The following is a 22,417-nucleotide window of genomic DNA, read 5'->3' as shown; positions in this document are numbered from 1 at the left end:
GGGGGGAGGTGCCCATCAAACCCTAAGCTATATTAATTTATTAACGTTTTGGTTTCCCCCTATGAATCCCAAAATGAGATTTTTTTTTTCTTCATCAGGAATTCTTTCTCTATGATTCCAAACCCCAAACATGTGCTTTCCAGAGCCTCAGATGTTTCCTTACTTCGACAGATGTTTTGTAAATTCATTTCAGCAAAATTTGCCAGTGCTGCAGAAAGTATCTATGGGTGATTGGAGTTGCAGTTTGGACAAAGCTCCAGTTAGATTGGATGGAAGTGGAAACTGAACTTCTAACTGGCTCACCAGGAAGTCAGGAATTCACGAAGAGAGCAGAGAAGGAATTCCTAGTGAGGGGGTGTTTCAAACATGCCTGTTTTGGGGAGTGGAGGGGTGTGGAAGACCCAGGAGGTGATTCTTCACTATTTTCCTTGGTGTTAGACCTCATATTATTTTCCACTGGAGATTTCTTTTTGCCGAAATAAGTATGGGGGGAAATCAACAACAGCATCCCAAAGAGATGCTTCACTTTCAGAACACCAGGCAAAATGGCTAATTGTCACACCTGAGATGAAATAGTATAAAAGATTTAAAGTATCCCTACAGAGCAAGGGCCAGGAAGGTGGTAACTGTCAGCACAAACGTGAGAGTGAATGAGTTTTACGATTTCTGTTTCTGCAAAATATATTTCTTCTATTGCCCACTTTTCTTTGTGATAGAAATGAAATTACTAGCGTTAGCCTTCCACTAAGTTCAGCTATTACAGTTATTATAAAGCCAAATATTATAGTAGAAAAAGATAACCAGAACTTACAGGCTATATCTAGTAGAAACTCTGAAAATGTCAAACTTAAAGAGTTTTAAATCTGTATCAGAAAAAAATGCATCAAATATTAATATACTATGAGAATTGTGACAAAGCAGTTATTGTTTGTAATTGCTAAGTTTATGCTTTTAAAGTCACAGAAATTGACAATGATAGAATATTTTATCTATACCTACCCTTAACATAAGCTGATTCAAAATGTTCCATGGCTAGTCACAGATTTCCTGAATACTAATCTTTGTTCATATCAGTAATTATTGCTTTTAATTCAACTGGCTGTGAAATCGTGTTCTGAAGTGCAGCTTTCCAAAATGCCCAGGGGTTTCTCAGCAGTTTCCTAGATGAGCTGTAATCTGGCCTTGTCTTTGGATAGAATACAAAAAAAACCCAAGTTATTTTGAAATGAAAATCTTACTGAAGCATTTGACATTAAACAGAGTCAGGTTTTTGTTTCCTAAAGAGTAAGGAAGCTGTTTTAATTTTACCTCTAACTTGCTATTCCCAGGTTGAGAAGGAACGCTGAGAACAAAACAATGTTTTTGAAAATGAGCATGAGCACTACTATTGTCATTTTATAATCAATTCATGTCCCCGTAAACGCCATTTGAAAGGGAAAGGAAAGTCAAATTTGAAGCTAGGCAGGAAAAAAAACAAGATGGTCAGCTATGGTCAGCTATGGACAGAGAGCCTGGCTTTACCGGGTATTAGCTGTGTGACATGGGAGTGTATGTATTTGTGCTGTGAATGTGCCTGAAACTTTACTGGGTCCTACACATATGTTCTTCCTTCCTTCTTTCAATTGCCCTAGGAAAAGAAGTATCAATGTTCCTATTTTACAGATGAAGAAACACTGCCTCAAAGAGATCTGGCAACATGTCTAAGTCAAGGTTACTAGTATGTGACTAGTGAAGCCTGTCTGAGTTCAAAGTCTGTGCTCTGTCCTGGTAATGTGATGTAGGTTTCTCAAACTCTCTGAGCCTCAATTTTCTTACTTGTAAAATAGGGGGAAAAAATGTCTTACCTGGCCTGGCTCCTTATAATATTAAATTCAGTAATTTATGTAAATCCTGGCATGCCTCCTGGCATATAGGTACTTAATAAATTCGAGTTTTCCCTCACCACCAACCCTCCAGGCTTGAGCGCAATTAGGTACCCTAACAGGAATGCAAAAAGGTGTGGACAAATGTATACACAGCCACAGTGAGAGAAAAAATGAAGACAGGTGTTGAGAAGTCCTCTGCTGCCTGCATAGCTTTTTACCTCTGCTGCAGAACTGACTTTTCTCTTCAGTAGCAAGGGACAGGCTTCGTGCAGTGGCCCCTGAAAGACCATGCGCTATGTCACTGGCAGTTCATCATATCCCCCAGCAGTGCAGCTGTGATAAGAACCAGATGATCCAAATTTCCTAAGCAAAGCCAGCAGCAAATATCATTCGGGAAGGCTCATGCCTCGGTATCCACACACCACGCTCTAAGAAAGTACATCAAAAAGCTAATGGACTTTTACAAGAGCCCAGTTACTGGTGAGTGTCTGTAAGCTCTCAGGAGCAGGGAATCACAACCCCTTTCCACGTACAGTTGGCAGCAGAACCAGTATTCCAAGTTGTTAAAGAAGCCAAGGATTAGATAAGATTTATAGAGACCTGATGTGTGTAGGGAGGCTAAAAATGGAACCTGCAGATATGTTTCCAAAGCTTCGTACATGGTCGAGATGTTTCTGTGCATAGCTTGCTCTGCTTTGCAGGGGTACCCCATGGGAAAATGGTTCTCTCATCACTGGAGGAGTTGCCCCTTTTTTAATTTAGAGGGATGTGACATCCATTTTATACAGCCCCATACACAGCTCCAGATGGCTTAAACTAACGCTGTCTGGGAGGAGAGGAAAACTAGAGGCTTGGGTACCTTCTTGTGGATCTTACAATTGTGAAGAACCATTCTTTGCCTCGTCCCATAACCCATTTTGTTATTTTGTTGATGTCTGAAAACACTTCACGTATACTATAACTTCAGCTGTTATATGACTTCAGTTTTACAAATACCTATCAGCCATTTCCTCAGCACCTACTTTCATTTTCATTTAGTCCTATGTAGCTTGACCTCTTGTTAGAACATTTGGAAAAATTATTTTCCAAGTATCCTTTAGGTATGTGTTTCTGAGCAAGTGTAACTCATAGGTCTTTTATTGTTAGTTTGTGCTTCATCTTTTATCTTGCATAAGTCTTTGATAACCTGTCCAGGTTTCAGTGAAAGAAGTTTCTGGATAAAGTGGTACACAGGAGGCCATGCTAAGGTTAAGTGTCTATTGGGCTGTGAGATGCAAGGAAAATACTGCTTCATGTGATTATTCAAAGCATTTAACTACTTGTAGCTGTCAGGCTTGGAGCTGTTCACCTGTGACTATTTTGCTGCAATGGACTCTGGTATCAACCACAAAACTATTGGATGAAAACTATCTTCAGATAAGCCAGTATTGGCAAGAATATGACACCATTCTGAGGTTGATGGGCATAGGGGAGCTCTTCTGATATTTGTAGGAGGAATATATTGATCTGCAACCACAATCCATATTCATGCAATTGGCATTTTCTTAGGCTAAAAGCCTCTTGAATAGCCAGGAGCAATGGATCATTGGAGTTGGGGGTTCTGAAAAGAAAGTAGTTGTTTTAGGAGTCCTAACACTACATTTAAAGGTCAATATGTGGCACCAAAGATCTAGAAATGGCTAGACTTGTTATTAAATAACTCAAGGGGCATATTCAGTTTTCATAAAATTATAGAGCCAAGACTCAGGCCTTTCCGCTCTCCATATTCACTGGATTTCTCAAACGCTAGCTCAAAGCGGGTGCTAATTGGCCATTCTTACCCATCCAATAGCAATAAAGTAAAATAAATGCTGTAATAAGAAATGACTTTATGATGACTTTTTCCTTCAAGTTCAATAGTCGTATCAGACATACTTTTGACTTTTCATGATAAATCTACTAGCGAAACATTGGCTTCTATAAAAAATTTAATGGTTATTCTTTAGTTCTCTGTCCTGGATATTAATAAAGAACATCATTGCCGAAATTCCCAGCAGTGGGGTCAGGGATAATCTCTTGATTGCTGTGTTCAGTAGTGTTCTTGACCTTCTTTTTGAGACAGTGGAATTAAAGTGTTAACACTTATATGTGATGGAAATCAGACTTTAAAACATTGGCTTGGCTCTGGAGAAAAGCTTAGATTTTTAGTTTCAGGAGCAATAGCCATTGCTTTTAGACACCCCCCATTATGTATTCCTAATATTTCATCTGCCTCAGTTTCCCTTGCTAGATGCAGTTGAAAGTTTACACTTTATAAAAATGCTGCTGTAAAGTCAAAAGGACTGTACAGTTAAAAGAGAGAAATAAACGCGTGTTCTACCAGGACCAGACACAAAAGCCGTTTATACGGAAGAAAGTCTTAAAAACTGCAATAGGCAAGTATTTCCAGCTTTTAAATGATCTGAAAGGCATCCCTAAAATGTCATTTCTGATTATAGATATAAAATCTGGCAGTTAAAGAGGAAGAAAATCACTTCCTCTAACATTTAAACATGGATTCCGTTGAAATGAATTGTTTATTCTACTTGTTAAAAGAAAGCTTGGAGTTTGTTCAACTTTGAAAAAATTAGATCTATGACTCGCTTCTGGGTTAAGATGAGATCTTTTTTGGAGACAACGCAGGTGCTTAAATATGTGTAGTTGTATTGAAAACGTGTAACTTGTGCTGAAGTGAGATGCTCTGTGAAACTCAACATTGAGGCTTCACAGGGCCTAATTAGACAAGGCGCATGAAAAATATCAAGCAACTTTAGCATAGTCTGAAACAGTTTTTCTAGAAAAACAAAATCACAGCCATACATTATTTCGTGATATCTTACCTAGAGAGCAGCCAGAGGGAAACCCCTTAAGGATTTGACATTCTTACATTCTTATCTCCCATGGAAATGCAATTCATATGTGAATGCTGCATGTGGAATTTTTTTTGGTTTTGCAGTTATGGTTATTGGATAGCATCAGAGTTTGTAATCACTCATTTCAATTACTGCCTGAATCCTACCATTTGTGATATTGGTTTTCATTACAGTTGTATTGGATTTGAATAAAATGAGAAAAATTGCATCGTACGAATGAATGTATTTTTGTCACAACAATGGCAACTGCATCATGCAGATACTACATCTCTCTCAACAGTCCCATCTTCCAATCACACAAAGTGAACAAAAAATGAATCAAGAGATTCACAATAAGCGTATAAAAATCTGAGTGATGAATTTAATGGGCGTATGAGGAGGAGATTTTGGATATGTGTATTTTAGTGGCCAAAGGTCTTTTTTCTCTCACTATTCACATTCAAAAACGAAGTATACCAAATTGCAGTGATTAAAGATTAATTCCATTAATAAAAACCAGGCTGTAGATATCAAAAAATACTTCCATTAGAAAGTACAGACTTTGGGATTATCCATGTGGCTTCGTTACCCATGCTAAACCATATTTTACAGGAATTTAAAGCTGCTAACTCATTGCATCAGGAGGGAGATGCAATATGGCAGATGGTTACAAGGTATGACTGAGGACAAGTTGGGGGTTTCAGGGAGGTGATACCTCAAGAGCACAGTATCTCAACTACGATCAACAGAGAAAGCCCTGGTACCTTTTCAGTGTACCTTCTATCACCTTTCAAATCTCATCTATGTTTAAAAACTGTGTTCATAATTAATAAGCAATGTTTGATAATAATAGCAAGAAATGCTTATATAGTATAGTGTTTATTATTTTGGTCCTATGTTCTTTTAAAAATGTATATGTGTATTTGGAGTTTTTGTTATGATAAATACACGCAGGCACAAAATTTACCATTTTCAAGTGTTAGTTCAGTATAATTAAGTACATTCACTTCATTGTACAACCTTTACAACTACCCAGCTCTGTAACTTTTCTTTTTTTTTTTTTGCAGTTTCTGGCTGGGGCTGGGTAGGAATCCACCACCCCTGGTATATGGGGCTGATCCCCTACTCCTTTGAGCCACAGGTGCCGCCCCCATCTACGTGACTTTTTTCATCTTCCCTAACTGAAATTCTGTACCCACTAGACAGTAATTCCCTGTTCCTTCCTCAGGCTACGGGGAAGCACCATTCTGTTTTCTGTGTCTGTAAATTTGACGATTCTAGATACCTCACATAAGTGGTACCAGGCAATATTTGTTCTTTTGTGCCTGACTTAATTTCATTAGTGTAATATCTTCAAGGTTCATCTGTGTTGTAGTACATGTCAGAATTTTCTTCCTTTATAAGGCTTAATAATATTCCATTGTATATGTAAACCTGCATTTTGTTTATCCATTCATCTGCCCATGGGCCCAGGGTTATTTCACCTCATGTGCTTGTTGTATATCAACTCTTTCAGACCTCACAATGATTCAGTGATGTAGGTATCCTTATTATTCAGATTTTATGGTAAGAAACTTGAAGCATAAGGAGTTACATTCAGGCCCAGGTTCACACAGATCCGATGCTCTGAAGGCAGTATTCCCTCCCCAGCTAAGCAGCCCCACAGCTCCTGCTCTTAGTCACTGCCCTGTGTCATATCCCTTTCAAATGTTTAGGAATCTAAACATACACTCATAGCGTGTACCACTTAGAAAACCATTTGCACAACAATCTGAGTCCAGATTTGATTTAATTTGTACAGGTTTTAAAAGTTCAAAGGAGTAGTCAATTTAACAACCACGCCCCACAGCAACTGATTTATAAAGGATCCCATTACTGCAACATAAAAAATTAGTGCTTTACTCTGGCTTTTGTCTGGGCTAAGCTCATTCAGCTAATCCTCCTATATAGATGTGTATGTTTGTGTATATGTTTGTGGGAGTGTCTGTGTCTAGTTGCATGGCTATAATATTGTCCTCATTTTATATAAAAAGAAATTGGGGCATAGGAAAGGTGGGACATTACGTGTTCAGGGACTCATAGTCAAAAACAACATCTGTACCCAAACCAAGACTGTTTCTAACTTCAGAGCCTATTCTCTTAACTATGGCACAAACTTTATCTTTTTCTCATCTCTAAAAAAAGTGACAAGTGCACCATTGAGACCTCTACATAACAACATCATCCTTACAAGAGATGCAAATTGTCCTAGAAGCCTGTAAATAACAGACTAATCTATTTTTCAAGAGGGAATCCTGCATTACTAAAGTCACTTCATACAGTTATCCTAATTAACAAATCTGAAAACTGGGAATGAAATTGATTTATTTTTAAAAAGTTAAATTGTATACACTCTTTTCATATTTTGGAAAACGCGGTGGTACGTTCATGCAAGTTTCTCAGAGTAGGAAAATCTCTGGGAGCAATTTCTCCCGTTCACAAAGAGATGGAAGAGTTAAACTCTCGAAGCCTGAGCAAAATTGTGACTGGAAAACAATCAATTTTCTAACCCAGATCCCTGTTTCTGACTCCCTTCCCATTTGCTTTGTTAGTGCAATCTCTTGCCCTGTTCAGACGTTGCCCAGAGTTTTTAAAATCAAATATCCCTCTCCCCAAACATACGCACATTATTAAATTGGACAGAATCTGACAGCATCTGATGCCCGCTTTCATCCCCAGCAAGGCTGCCATGTACAGACCACCCACATTGGTGGACACACGTTTCAGGGTTCAATAGGGCCGTGACGTTGACCATCCTCTTGTTCCTTGCAGAGCTCCAGGACAGCACGCTCCGAGGAGGACAGGGACGGCCTTTGGGATGCCTGGGGCCCGTGGAGCGAGTGCTCGCGCACGTGCGGGGGAGGGGCCTCCTACTCGCTGAGACGCTGCCTCAGCAGCAAGTAAGTCCTGTCCCCACTGGGGGTCTTCGTGACAACCGCAGGGAGGAGGATGGAGGCGCTCTTTTTCTGGTTGGCATTATACAGGGCATTTTGTTGCTCACAAATTCAGATGAAGGAAAGAACTGGAAGAAAGGCACAAAGAACTAAGTGTGTTATTTTTTCTTACTTCCACCTCCGGCTGGGTATTCACTCATGTGATAGGCAAGGGAGAATTTATATTACTTACAAGCAAATTTTGTGTGTTTTCATGTTAGAACTGAAAGGAGAATTTATAATTAGAATTGGTTCTTCAATCATTTGTTCCATAATAGATTATACTTTGTGTATCATCTTAATGATGGTCATAATAATAGCAACAATATTGGCATTAATTATTAATTAATTATTGTCGATTACTATTGAGTTTATGTTAGATTTCCAGTGTTGCCAAATACTTTGCAAATGAATGTTATACTGTTTTGGTTTGGTACGTGTTCTAATAGCCAGAAGGTTCTTCAGGTCATTCAGTTCAATGAATGATGACTTTTGAATTTAAGGAGGTTTGGAGAAATAGAAACTTCAGTGGGAATTGTGGCCTGAACAGTGAAAGTAATGAAGAGGGTAGCAGGGCTGGCTAATGGCTTCTAAGCTAAAAGGAAAAGGCCCGAGGCTTTAGAGTAGAAAGCTTTTACTTAAAGTAATAATAATTTAAAACTGCTTCTTGAGCTGTGTGGTCTATGACTAGATTTGTCTGCAAACTATAAAATATAAAGTACCATGGTAATATTTTTTAGTGAAAGATTTTATTTGACAGTGAAAAGTGTTATATGCAGCAAGTAGGAGGTTTGAGCAAAAATCACTGCATATTATAAAACATGAAACAGAAAGAGAAAAATTAAGTATCTGCTCATTCTCCCAGACTTTTCATAAACAAATAGCAGGAAGGCATGAGATGTGGGTTCAGGAAAACATCAGCTTACTTTAATAAGAGCGAGGCTTTCTTGAAACCAGGGTCTGGGTCTTATTCCTTTGTTTCACCAAGGCATGCACAGGGTCTGGTAGATATTAGGAGCTCAAAAGATAGATGGTTTTTCACCGAATCTGTTGATAGTTACAGATCATTTTGGTTCCCAGTAGGTCTGAATGGAAATGTACCCTGGTATCTTGCTATGCCAAAAGGCACATTCAGCAAAATAGTGGATCATTTCTGGTATTAGGACATTTTGGCTTTTGAGTCTACACTGAAATGGCTCTAGGAAATTGTATGTTTATCTTTTTTTGAGGCCAGCTTCCTATCAACCAGACTCTCAAACTGAGGAGAAAGAAAACAGATTTTTCTTCTTTATGATTCACCTGGTCTTTTAACCTTGAATACAAAAAAAAAAAGAAACAAACAAACAAACAAACCTTCCTAAATCTGCAGTACATGATGTACGTGGTCTTTGTATAACCAGTAATAATCATCTATCAGTAAAACCAAAATGTACGCATTTGGAACGTGGTTATCTAGTTTTCTTAAATTAGTGGCTTTGAATATTTTATAGGGATGAGCCAAAACATGTGTCACACAAAACTAGTAAGAATGGTATGGGAAATTTCATATTATTTCAGTGACACAAATGTTGCATTATGGTAGAATCTTTTACTAAGTGAGAGACTGAGAAACAGCTTAAGGAATAAATTAAAATCACGAATAAAATTCTGTCGTTCAGCAAATCAAATATTAATGCTAATGTGCATTCAAAAATACCAGTTTTGCCACCTAGTCAATTAAGGTTCCAGGTGTTAGAATTTTATTTTGATACTTTCTAGAAGATAATGCGTTGTCCTCTCCTTGACATGTTTTGGAAAATTCGGTTGTAAATGCTAAAATTATAAACATATAGAAGATATGTCCCTATTTTATTTTCAAATATTGAAAAAATATTTTCAGTAAATTTATAGTAGGCTGGACAATAAGCTAAAAAAATAGGGAGGGGGTGGACCAGCCATTCTTTAGGATTTTAAAGAAGCAGAAAAAAAGCCTCCAAAGACATAGCATTTCCAAATCCAGAAATATACAGAAATCCATTAATATACAGAAATATTAATGTGTGTCTGTATTTCTAGAAAGCCAGTGCTTAATGTGGTCTGATGCCTTATACACATGGATATATTTGATACGTTACACACATGGATATATTCTATACTTAGCAAATTTTAGTCATTCTTTAGCAAACTTGCCCCCATTGTTAAAGGCTGGAACAATCTGGGTAGAAATGAAATGTACATTTTCTAATTACGAAAGGACTATTTACATACATATTTTGACACCATTCTCCAGAAGGGTTTTTTTGTGTGTGGTAACTTTAGGCTGAACTATGCTGATTCTGATTATCTTGAGACAAACAACATACAGATTCAGATGTTCAGCCAATGATTGTTGTGGGCTTTCTGGGACAGTTCCTCTTTGACCTCTATACCCTAATGAGTTAAATCTCCCAGCTACAGCTCCTCTTTAAACTCTATATCCTACCAAGTTAAGTCTCCCAGCTACAGATTTTAAAACTAGGAATGTATTATCATCTCTGGAGGTATGATTCTAAAACATCTGCATCTCCACGGCAATTCAAAGTTCCACAGTGACCAAGTTAATGCCCTGTAATAATACCAAATAAGGATGTTATGTTGTTAAATTTTCAGAGGGCTTGTGATGGTAACTTTTTTTTTTTCTTTTTTATTGTTGGGGATTCATTGAGGGTACAATAAGCCAGGTTACATTGATTGCAATTGTTAGGCAAAGTCCCTCTTGCAATCATGCCTTGCCCCCATAAAGTGTGACACACACCAAAGCCCCACCCCCTCCCTCCGTCCCCCCATAACCTTAATTGTCATTAATTGTCCTCATATCAGAATTGAGTACATAGATTCATGCTTCTCCATTCTTGTGATGCTTTACTAAGAATAATGTCTTGCACTTCCATCCAGGTTAATACGAAGGATGTAAAGTCTCCATTTTTTTTAATAGCTGAATAGTATTCCATGGTATACATATACCACAGCTTGTTAATCCATTCCTGGGTTGGTGGGCATTTAGGCTGTTTCCACATTTTGGCGATTGTAAATTGAGCTGCAATAAACAGTCTAGTACAAGTGTCCTTATGATAAAAGGATTTTTTTCCTTCTGGGTAGATGCCCAGTAATGGGATTGCAGGATCAAATGGGAGGTCTAGCTTGAGTGCTTTGAGGTTTCTCCATACTTCCTTCCAGAAAGGTTGTACTAGTTTGCAGTCCCACCAGCAGTGTAAAAGTGTTCCCTTCTCTCCACATCCACGCCAGCATCTGCAGTCTTGAGATTTTGTGATGTGGGCCATTCTCACTGGGGTTAGATGATATCTCAGGGTTGTTTTGATTTGCATTTCTCTACTATATAGAGATGATGAACATTTTTTCATGTGTTTGTTAGCCATTCGTCTGTCATCTTTAGAGAAGGTTCTATTCATGTCTCTTGCCCATTGATATATGGGATTGTTGGCTTTTTTCATGTGGATTAATTTGAGTTCTCTATAGATCCTAGTTATCAAGCTTTTGTCTGATTGAAAATATGCCAATATCCTTTCCCATTGTGTAGGTTGTCTCTTTGCTTTGGTTATTGTCTCCTTAGCTGTACAGAAGCTTTTCAGTTTAATGAAGTCCCATTTGTTTATTTTTGTTGTTGTTGCAATTGCCATGGCAGTCTTCTTCATGAAGTCTTTCCCCAGGCCAATATCTTCCAGTGTTTTTCCTATGCTTTCTTTGAGGGGTAACTTTTTTTTTTTTTATTGTTGGGGATTCATTGAGGATACAGTAAGCCAGGTTACACTGATTGCATTTGTTAGGTAAAGTCCCTCTTGCAATCATGTCTTGCCCCCAGAAGGTGTGGTACACACCAAGGCCCCACCCCCTCCCTCCTTCCCCCTTCCCTCTCTCTGCTTTTCCTCCCCCCCCATGACCTTAATTTTCATTAATTGTCCTCATATCAAAATTGAGTACATAGGATTCATGCTTCTCCATTCTTATGATGCTTTACTAAGAATAATGTCTTCCACTTCCATCCAGGTTAATACGAAGGATATAAAGTCTTTGTTTTTTTTAATAGCTGAATAGTCCATTCCTGGGTTGGTGGGCATTTAGGCTGTTTCCACATTTTGGCAATTGTAAATTGAGCTGCAATAAACAGTCTAGTACAAGTGTCCTTATGATAAGAGGATTTTTTTCCTTCTGGGTAGATGCCTAGTAATGGGATTGCAGGATCAAATGGGAGGTCTAGCTTGAGTGCTTTAGGGTTTCTCCATACTTCCTTCCAGCTTGATAACTAAGATCTATAGAGAACTCAAATTAATCCACATGAAAAAAGCCAACAATCCCATATATCAATGGGCAAGAGACATGAATAGAACCTTCTCTAAAGAAGACAGACGAATGGCTAACAAACATATGAAAAAATGTTCATCATCCCTATATATTAGAGAAATGCAAATCAAAACCACCCTGAGATACCATCTAACCCTAGTGAGAATGGCCCACATCACAAAATCTCAAAAACTGCAGATGCTGGCGTGGATGTGGAGAGAAGGGAACACTTTTTTACACTGCTGGTGGGACTGCAAGCTAGTACAACCTTTCTGGATGGTAACTTTTAAACTAACTCAGCTTTTATATAAAGCACACACTCATTTTCTAGAAAGCATCTCATGATATAACAAAAAGAAATGCTATCATTTGACAGCTTGGATAGTTTCTGCTATGATTCTGCTGTGTATATTACGTTTTTCAAAATGAGGCGTGTATATAAACACGCGTCAACTATCAAATTAGAATGTCACAACACACATGTCCCTAAATTATGAGAATCAAATACCTTCTAAATCCAGACTAAAGATTCATCTGGGGCCATATTTAAGCAATGATTTAATTACAATTAAGTAATAATGAGAAAACGTTAGAATGTATTTGTATGTGTGTATGCTGGGCTATGGTAGAAAATATAATTCATTTCCAAAAAAATCTAGAATCTGCTGTTGCAGAGAACTCACTCTGGCAGGAGCCTTTCACAGACACTGGTCAGGCCCACATACCCAGGAGGAGTCCCTATTCTAAGGATCAGAGGTCCATAATCAAAATTCAGTTTTCTTTGCCATGGGATTATTATTTGGAATCTGAATTCACCAAATGTTTCTTTATATCCTTAACTTTCTCTTTTTGCCACTCCATATCATTTCATAAGTTTTATAAAAAGGATTTTAACCCCAGTATCTTCTCTTTTTTGATTTATGTGGAACAACAGTATGAAGAAAGTCTCCTTTGATATCTAAAGAGAATCAAACATTCATCTGGATGATTTCCATCCTTCTCCCTAAATAGTTTAAATGTGTTTGCTCAGCATCTTGGAAGGAAGTATAATAACTTTCATTATCAAAATATTAAGTTGTCAAACACCTAAGATGCTATTTATATTCTTTTTTTTTTTTTTTTTTTTGGTTTTTGGCCAGGGCTAGGTTTGAACCCGCCACCTCTGGCATATGGGACCGGCACCCTACTCCTTGAGCCACAGGTGCCGCCCTGTTCTTTTTATTTTTTTTGATCAAGATCTTTCCCTATTAACAGCAATGTCTGGGTATACAGCCTCCTGTTTCAAAAAACTAAGCTTTCAAAAGAGTTACTGGAGAGACCAAGTATCAAAAGTCTTCATTTTCATCCTTTTTTAAAAATTTTAATTTTCTTTTTTTTTTTTTTTTTTTTTTTTTTTTTAATTTTTTTATTAAATCATAAGTGTATACAATGATATGATTATGGGGCATCATACACTCACTTCATAAACCATTTGACACATTTTTATCCCAGTGGTTAACATAGCCTTTCCAGCGTTATCTCAGTTACTGTGCCAAAACATTTATATTCTACATTTAACAAGTTTCGCAAATACCCCTGTAATATGCACCACAGGTGTGATCCCACCGATTCCCCTCCCTCTACCCACCCCCCCCTTTCCCACTTCCCCCTATTGTTAAGTTGTAGCTGGGTTATAGCTTTCATGTGAGAGTCCCAAATTAGTTTCATAGTAGGGCTGTGTACATTGGATATTTTTTCTTCCATTCTTGGGATACTTTACTAAGAAGAATATGTTCCAGCTCCATCCATGTAAACATGAAAGAGGTAAAGTCTCCATCTTTCTTTAAGGCTGCATAGTATTCCATGGTATACATATACCACAATTTATTAATCCATTCGTGGATCGATGGGCACTTCGGCTTTTTCCATGACTTAGCAATTATGAATTGGGCTGCAATAAACATTCTGGTACAAATATCTTTGTTATGTTGTGATTTTTGGTCTTCTGGGTATATGCCCAGCAGAGGAATTACAGGATTGAATGGCAGATCTATTTTTAGATCTCTGAGTGTTCTCCATATATCCCTCCAAAAGGAATGTATTAATTTGCATTCCCACCAGCAGTGCAGAAGTGTTCCCTTTTCTCCGCATCCACGCCAACATCTCTGGTCTTGAGATTTTGTGATATAGGCTAGTCTCATTGGAGTTAGATGATATCTCAAAGTAGTTTTGATTTGCATTTCTCTGATGATTAAAGATGATGAGCATTTTTTCATATGTCTGAAGGCCGTGCGCCTGTCTTCTTCAGAGAAGTTTCTCTTTAAATCCCTTGCCCAGCCTGCGATGGGATCCCTTGTTTTTTTCTTGCTGATGCGTTTGAGTTCTCTGTGGATTCTGGTTATTAAACCTTTGTCAGAGTTATACCCTGCAAATATCTTCTCCCATTCTGAGGGCTGTCTGCTTGCTCTGCTTACTGTGTTCTTAGCTGTGCAGAAGCTTTTTAGTTTGATCAAGTCCCAGTAGTGTATTTTTGAAGCTGCTTCAATTGCCCGGGGGGTTCTCCTCATGAAATACTCACCCAGACCAATTTCTTCAAGGGTTTTCCCTGCATTCTCCTCTAGTATTTTTATAGTTTCATGTCTTAAGTTTAAATCTTTAATCCAATGAGAGTCTATCTTAGTTAATGGTGAAAGGTGTGGGTCTAATTTCAGTCTTCTGCAGGTTGCCAGCCAGTTCACCCAGCACCATTTGTTAAATAGGGAATCTTTTCCCCACTGAATGTTTTTAATTGGCTTGTCAAAAATCAAATAGCGGTAAGTAGCTGGATTCATCTCTTGGTTCTCTATTCTATTCCAGATATCTACTTCTCTGTTTTTGTGCCAATACCATGCTGTTTTGATCACTATCGATTTGTAGTAAAGTCTGAGGTCTGGTAGTGTGATTCCTCCTGTTTTGTTTTTATTTCTGAGTAATGTCTTGGCTATTCGAGGTTTTTTCTGATTCCATATAAAACGAAGTAATGTTTTTTCAAGATCTTTAAAATATGACAGTGGAGCTTTAATAGGGAGTGCGTTGAAAGTATATATTGCTTTGGGTAGTATGGACATTTTGATAATGTTGATTCTTCCTAGCCATGAGCATGGTATGTTTTTCCATTTGTTAACATTTTCAGCTATTTCTTTTCTTAGAGTTTCATAGTTCTCTTTATAGAGATCTTTCACGTCTTTTGTTAGGTAAATTCCCAAATATTTCATCTTCTTTGGCACTACTGTGAATGGGATAGAGTCCTTAACTGCTTTTTCAATTTGACTGTTTTTGGTGTATATAAAGGCTACCGATTTATGAATGTTGATTTTGTAACCTGAGACGCTGCTGTATTCCTTGATCACTTCTAGGAGTTTTGTAGTAGAGTCCCTAGTGTTTTCCAGATACACAATCATATCATCTGCGAAGAGCGAGAGTTTGATCTCTTCTGACCCTATATGGATACCCTTGATCGCCTTTTCTTCCCTAATTGCGGTGGCTAAAACTTCCATTACAATGTTGAAAAGCAATGGAGACAATGGGCAGCCTTGTCTGGTTCCTGATCTGAGTGGAAATGATTCCAATTTAACTCCATTCAATATGATATTGGCTGTGGGTTTGCTGTAGATAGCCTCTATCAGTTTAAGAAAAGTCCCTTCTAGACCAATTTTCTTGAGTGTTCTGATCATGAAGGGATGCTGGATATTATCAAAAGCTTTTTCTGCATCAATTGAGAGAATCATATGGTCTTTGTTTTTTAATTTGTTTATGTGCTGAATTACATTTATAGATTTACGTATATTGAACCAGCCTTGAGACCCTGGGATAAAACCAACTTGGTCATGATGTATAATTTGTTTGATGTGTTGCTGGATTCTGTTTGTTAGGATCTTGTTGAATATTTTTGCATCTATATTCATTAGTGATATTGGTCTATAATTTTCTTTTCTTGTTGGGTCTTTTCCTGGTTTGGGGATCAGGGTGATATTTGCTTCATAGAACGTGTTGGGTAGTCTTCCTTCTTTTTCTACATTTTGGAACAGGTTGAGTAATATAGGTACTAATTCCTCTTTAAAGGTTTGGTAGAATTCTGACGTGAAACCATCTGGTCCCGGGCTTTTCTTTTTAGGGAGGTTTTGTATAGTTGATGCTATTTCTGAACTTGATATGGGTCTGTTCAACATTTCCACTTGATTCTGGTTAAGTCTTGGAAGGTGGCGTGCTTCCAAGTATCGGTCTATTTCCTTCAGATTTTCATATTTCTGAGAATAAAGTTTCTTGTAATATTCATTAAGGATTTTTTGGATTTCTGATGAGTCTGTGATTATTTTGTCTTTGTTGTTTCTGATTGATGATATTAGAGATTTTACTCTTTTTTTCCTGATTAGGTTGGCCAGAGGTTTATCTATTTTATTGACCTTTTCAAAAAACCAGCTTTTTGATTTATTGATCTGTTGTATTATTCTTTTGTTTTCAATTTCATTTAATTCTGCTCTAATTTTGGTTATTTCTTTTCTTCTACTGGGTTTGGGGTTGGAATGTTCTTCCTTTTCCAGTTGCGTGAGATGTCCCATTAAGTTGTTAACTTCCTCTCTTTCCGTTCTCTTAAGGAAGGCTTGCAGTGCTATAAATTTCCCTCTTAGAACTGCCTTTGCAGTGTCCCAGAGGTTCTGATAGCTTGTGTCTTCATTGTCATTTTGTTCCAAAAAATTGGTGATTTCTTTCTTAATCTCATCTCTGACCCAGCTATCATTCAGCATAAGGTTATTTAACTTCCATGTTTTTGTATGGGTATGCAGATTCCTGTTGTTACTCAATTCAAGTTTTATTCCATGATGGTCCGAGAAGATGCACGGAATAATTTCTATTCCTTTAAATTTACTGAGGTTAGACTTGTGACCTAAAATGTGATCAATTTTGGAGTAAGTTCCGTGGGCTGATGAGAAGTATGTGTATTCAGTTTTGTTGGGATGAAATGTTCTGTAGATGTCTGCTAAATCTAAATATTGGATGGTTAGGTTTAAATCTAAGATTTCTTTGCTCAGCTTCTTTCTGGAGGATCGATCCAACACTGCCAAGGGAGTGTTGAAATCTCCAACGATTATGGAGCTGGAGGAAATCAAGTTACTCATGTCTGTTAGAGTTTCTCTTATAAATTGAGGTGCATTCTGGTTGGGTGCATAGATATTAATAATTGAGATCTCGTCATATTGAGTATTACCCTTAACAAATATGAAGTGACCATTCTTGTCCTTCCTTACTTTTGATGGTTTAAAGCCTACTGTATCTGCAAATAAAATTGCAACACCTGCTTTTTTCTGATTACCATTTGCCTGAAATATGGATGACCATCCTTTCACCCTGAGTCTGTATTTGTCTTTTAAGTTGAGATGTGACTCTTGTATGCAACAAATATCTGGCTTAAGTTTTTGTATCCAGTCAGCTAACCTATGCCTCTTTAGAGGACAGTTTAAGCCATTCACATTGATGGAGAGTAAGGATAAGTCTGGTGGAATTTTGGGTATCGAGTTTTTCAAAGGTCCAGTGGACATTTTTAATCCTTTCGCCAGTGTGGAAGTTGGAGTTTGATCCGAAGTTTCTGAGTGAGTTTACTTTTGTGGTATAGGATTGGGTTGGTCATTGTGGAGGATAGGTCTGAGAACATCCTGAAGAGCTGGTTTACTTATGGCAAATTTTTTCAACATATGAATGTCATTGAAGTATTTAATTTCTCCATCATAGATGAAACTCAGTTTAGCTGGATACAAGATCCTGGGTTGAAAGTTTTTTTGCTTTAGGAGATTAAAAGTTGATGACCAGCCTCTTCTTGCTTGAAAAGTTTCAGCAGAGAGATCTGCAGTTATTCTAATATTCTTACCTTTGTACGTTATAGTTTTCTTTCGCCGGGCTGCTTTGAGAATCTTCTCTTTCATGTTAACTTTAGTGAAGCTAATTATGATATGTCTGGGAGATGGCTTTTTGGGGTTGAATCGTGTTGGGGTTCTGAAGCTGTCTGCTATCTGAATTTCAGATTCTCTAGGCATGTCTGGAAAATTTTCTTTCATAATTTCATGTAGAAGGGCCTCTGTGCCCTTGGCTGCCACGTCATCAGCCTCCGAAATTCCTATAACCCTTATGTTATGTTTTTTCGAATTATCTGAGAGCTCTCTGAGTGAGTGATCCGTTTTTGCTCTCCATTTCTCTTCCTCTTTGAGAGATTGGGAGCGTTCGAAGACTTTATCTTCAATGTCAGAAATCCTTTCTTCTGCTTGCTCCATTCTGTTACTGAGGGATTCTACTGTATTTTTCATATCTTTGAGGGCTGTAAGTTCTTGTTTCAGTGTGTCTAAGTCTTTGGTGGTTTTGTCTTTAAATTCGTTAAATTCTTGAGACAGTTTTTGAATTTCTCCACGAATTCCTAATTCCATTTTATTAATCTTGTCTGCAAACCAAATTCTGAATTCGACTTCTGACATCTCAGCCAGTTGTTTATGAATGGGATCTTCAATCACATCTGCCGTATCTTTTCTTGGGGGGGTTGATCTATTCTGGTTATTCATGTTACCAGAGTTTTTCCGCTGATTCCGCCCCATGGTTTACTCCCTTTGGTTTTTCCCCTGGGGTTTTATCGAGGGCCCGTACAGTGTTGTGGCCTGAGAAACTGGGGCCCTGTCTGGTGTGGTGGAGCAAAGTGGTTCTGTCTTGTTTTCAGCTGGTTTCTGTTCTATCCTATTGCAACTTCTACTCTGGCTTGAAGTCTCAGCTGTGTGGAAAAATCAGCAATTAAGTCACCCCGCCTGCCCACCTCTGGCCCCAGTTGGAAAAGGAGAATCAAACCTTCCTACAATCGCACACCCAGGGCACCACCTGAAAAGTCCTCAGTCTATTAGCCCAGTTCAAAAGGTCCGAATCAACTGTCTCAATCGGCACTTGTCTCAGGTGGAAGGGTTCAAGAGGTCTCTGGGAACTGGATCACAGGGGCCTGGTGACTCCTCTGACACAGCTCACCCCAGTGCAGCGTGGAGTCAGGAGGAGCCACCCCGCAAACAGAGCAGTCTGGGAAGGTTGACGTCTCCTTCCCCACTTTGCCCCTCCGTCGGACCCAGTCACTGGTATCTCTGCAGATGGCTAACCCAGTTGCCTGCAGTGAACAGACACTCCAGGGGTTTGCACCTGCCTGAATCGCGAGGAAGTCTGCCAGGCCCCCGCAGACTGCCGCTATCTAGCAGGAGGAGATGGGGCCTGACATCTTTGAGTGTTTGATGCAGGTGATGGGAAGGAGGTGTTCACTCAGGCTTAGCCCCGTCCCTGATGGATGCTGCTAACAGAACAGAACAGAACAGACAACTTTGTGAGGTTCTGTCTCTGTTCCTGTCGTCGCCTACAGGAGACGGGCTGTTTTGAGTTCAAACGTCTTTGCTGCTGGAGAATTGCGTCTGAACACCTCTCTGGGTCGGCCCCGCCCTGGAGGCTTCTGGGTTTGTGAGTCGTGACACAGGTGGCCTCCTCTGGTTGCCCAGGGAGACAGGGGGTGTGGCCTCAGAATATCCAGAAGTGAGCGTTCTGCCGTTAAAGAAAAAACGGCTGTTGATCTACCTCCAGGGAACTGCTGCTCTGGTGTGGGCACTCAGGCGACCCTTTTCTCCTCTGTCCCGCGCCCCAGAGTCAGCACTGAGCGGCCGCAGTTTGTGCTGGGTCCACACCCCTTAAGAGATCCCCCAAGAATCAGAACTCTTGGGGGATGGGCGCCCAGACCCGGATTGGGAGTGGGGCGGGGGGAAGCTAGAGTTTCATTCAGTTTCACGCAATACTACGGCCCGGGGAGGGCTCCTGCACTGCACCGCAGGGAAGTGCCGCCAAGGCTTGATTTCCCCTCAGCAGAGTGCCCTCTCCTCGCTCACGTATCCCAGAGTCAGCGCTGACCTGACGCAGCTCCGGCACTGTGCACTCCCCTCGAGAAATCACCCAAGGAGCCGAACTCCGGAGGGATAGGCCCTCAGACCCCGAGTGAGAGTAGGGGCTCTCAGCTCTCAGCGGGGAGGCCAGAGTCTTATTCAGTCTTGTGCCCGGGGAGGGCTCCTGCACTGCACTGCAGGGAAGTGCCGCCAAGGCTTGATTTCCCCTCAGCGGAGTGCCCTCTCCTCGCTCACGTGTCCCAGAGTCAGCGCTGACCTGACGCAGCTCAGGCACTGTGCACTCCCCTCGAGAAATCACCCAAGGAGCCGAACTCCTGGGGGATAGGCCCTCAGACCCCGAGTGAGAGTAGGGGTTCTCAGCTCTCAGCGGGGAGGCCAGAGTCTGATTCAGTCTTGGGCCCCGTATGCCCGGGGAGGGTTGGTGCACTGCACCGCAGGGAAGTGCCGCGAGGCGTGACTCCCCCTCAGCCCGGTGCCCTCTCCTCACTCGTGCGCCTCAGAGTCAATGCTGACCAGACGCAACTCGGGGACTGTCCACTCCCCTTGAGAAATCACCCAAGGATCCGAAGTCCTGGGGGACAGGCCTCCAGACCTCAGTGGGCGGGAGGGGAGCGCCGGGGATTCAGGGTTGCCGGCAAAGGATTCCCAAAGTTTTATTCAGCCCTATGTCCGGCAGGAGAACGCCACGGCACCCCAGTAGGGGAGGTAGGTCCAGTTTTTAGAAGGTCTCTCCCGTGGAGTGTAGTGGGAGGGGCTTTAATTTCTGCCCACTTGTTCAATTGTGGGGCTACAGAGCCGGTCTCATGGGGGAGGGGGACTCCCGTCCGCTTGGTGGTGGATTTTGTACCTTTTGTTTGCGTCCTTGTGATCACAACTTGCCTCAGCGGTGTTGATGTGCGTTCTTCAGCCTTCTCTCTTGGTGAGGCTCAAGTCCACCAGGATACTTACTAAATTCCTGTCCCTTAACTCTCCTTCTGGACGGGAGCCTTTGTTGAAAGCTGGCTTCAGTCCGCCATCTTGTCTCTCAGTCTCAAAAATTTTAATTTTCATTAAAATAGATAACTCTAAGCAGCAATAAATGTTAAGTAAGTATACTAATGAAAACAAAATGTAATGTTAATGAGATACATTCTAATGTTTTCTCGTTATTACTTAAACATAATTAAATTGTTGCTTAAATAGGGCCCCAGATCAATCTTTAGGCTGGATTTAGAATGTATTTAACTCTCAAAATTTAGAGACAAATATATTGTGAGATTTGTATTCAGCTTCAAGACTTAAAACAAATTTGATATTACAAGTTTTCAAGTTTTTCTCCCACAACAACCAGTTCCAACTAATCTAGTACGAGTAAGAATCTATTTTTTTACTCACCTGAGATCCTTAGTTCTAAGGGAAGCGCTAATTGATGGATCAGTTATCCAGTCCACAACAATGCTGTATAACAACCACTAAACCTCATAAATATATGATAAGGGATTGCTGCTTGGCTGGGGGCTCTGGTGATCTTGGATGGTCTTGATCACATGTCTAGCTGCTGGCTGATCTAGGCTGGTTTCATTTTGGCAAGTTTGAGAAACTCAATTCTGTTCCACATGTCCGTCACTTCCCAGCCGGTTGGCCTAGGCAGGTTCCCATGGTGGCAGCAGCAGTGAGAAAGAGAGAGCAATTCTCAGTGCAAAAGCCCATTTCAAGCCTCTATGTCATGTTTGCCAGTATCCTACTGGCCAAACTAGGCCACCTACCAAGTCCAAAATCAGAGTGGAAGAGCACAAACGCTCAACTAGTAGTGATCAGTGCTTGGGAAAAGCAAGAGATTCAGGGAAGGTAAAAAATTGGGACCCTTTTTGCAGTCTACCATAAGTAGTCTTAGTGGCTTTCTTAGTCATTTTTAATGGACTAATGAACCTAATGGGTTCTCTCATAACTGTCCATTCCAGATTTAAGCTTCCGAATTCAATCCCATCACCTTATACATTTGGGAAAGATCAGAAGTTATGAATGTATATATCCATAGAGACTCAGTGGGTAATTGGAATGGGTAGTCTAATGACATTTAATTTCAGTCCAAATAAATCCCACCCACCGGACGAATTAACCTTCCAGGCCAATTTTCCAGCCCTGGTAATATGATCTCTTAGGTCACTTTCAGGTCTGATTTTTTTTTTTTTTTTTTGGCTATCAGTTAATAATTATTCTGTTCCCAATATGATACTACTGTAAAGAGAGCTAAATTACCCAGATTTTATGGAATAAATGACAACTACTCAACTTCTGGAGTCAATTATGTTCCCTGCTGTATTAAGACTTTGTGAGAGGCTTGGTTAACCTTCTTAGTAGAGAACACCTTTTCTGAGTGATCTTTTGACTTTATCATATTTTTATTTTTTTTTTCTTCTTTTTTTTTATTAAATCATAACTGTATACATTGATATGATCATGGGGCATCATACACTCGCTTCATAAACCATTTG

General features: G+C 39.7%; 1 protein-coding gene across 2 annotated transcripts in view; it reads left to right on the top strand.

Annotated features, from left to right (window-relative positions):
• ADAMTSL1 (ADAMTS like 1) overlaps nt 1-22,417 on the top strand; it is a 1,032,656-nt gene that overhangs the window by 615,213 nt on the left and 395,026 nt on the right. For both annotated transcript variants that reach the window (XM_053571995.1, XM_053572002.1), the window contains one exon: nt 7,547-7,674. In XM_053571995.1, the coding sequence (XP_053427970.1) occupies nt 7,547-7,674 (128 nt within the window). The remainder of the gene's footprint in view (nt 1-7,546; nt 7,675-22,417) is intronic.

The sequence above is a fragment of the Nycticebus coucang genome, chromosome 2 (genome assembly GCF_027406575.1).
Source record: "Nycticebus coucang isolate mNycCou1 chromosome 2, mNycCou1.pri, whole genome shotgun sequence".
Lineage (NCBI taxonomy): Eukaryota > Metazoa > Chordata > Mammalia > Primates > Lorisidae > Nycticebus > Nycticebus coucang.
This window is presented reverse-complemented; position numbering and strand designations above follow the sequence as displayed.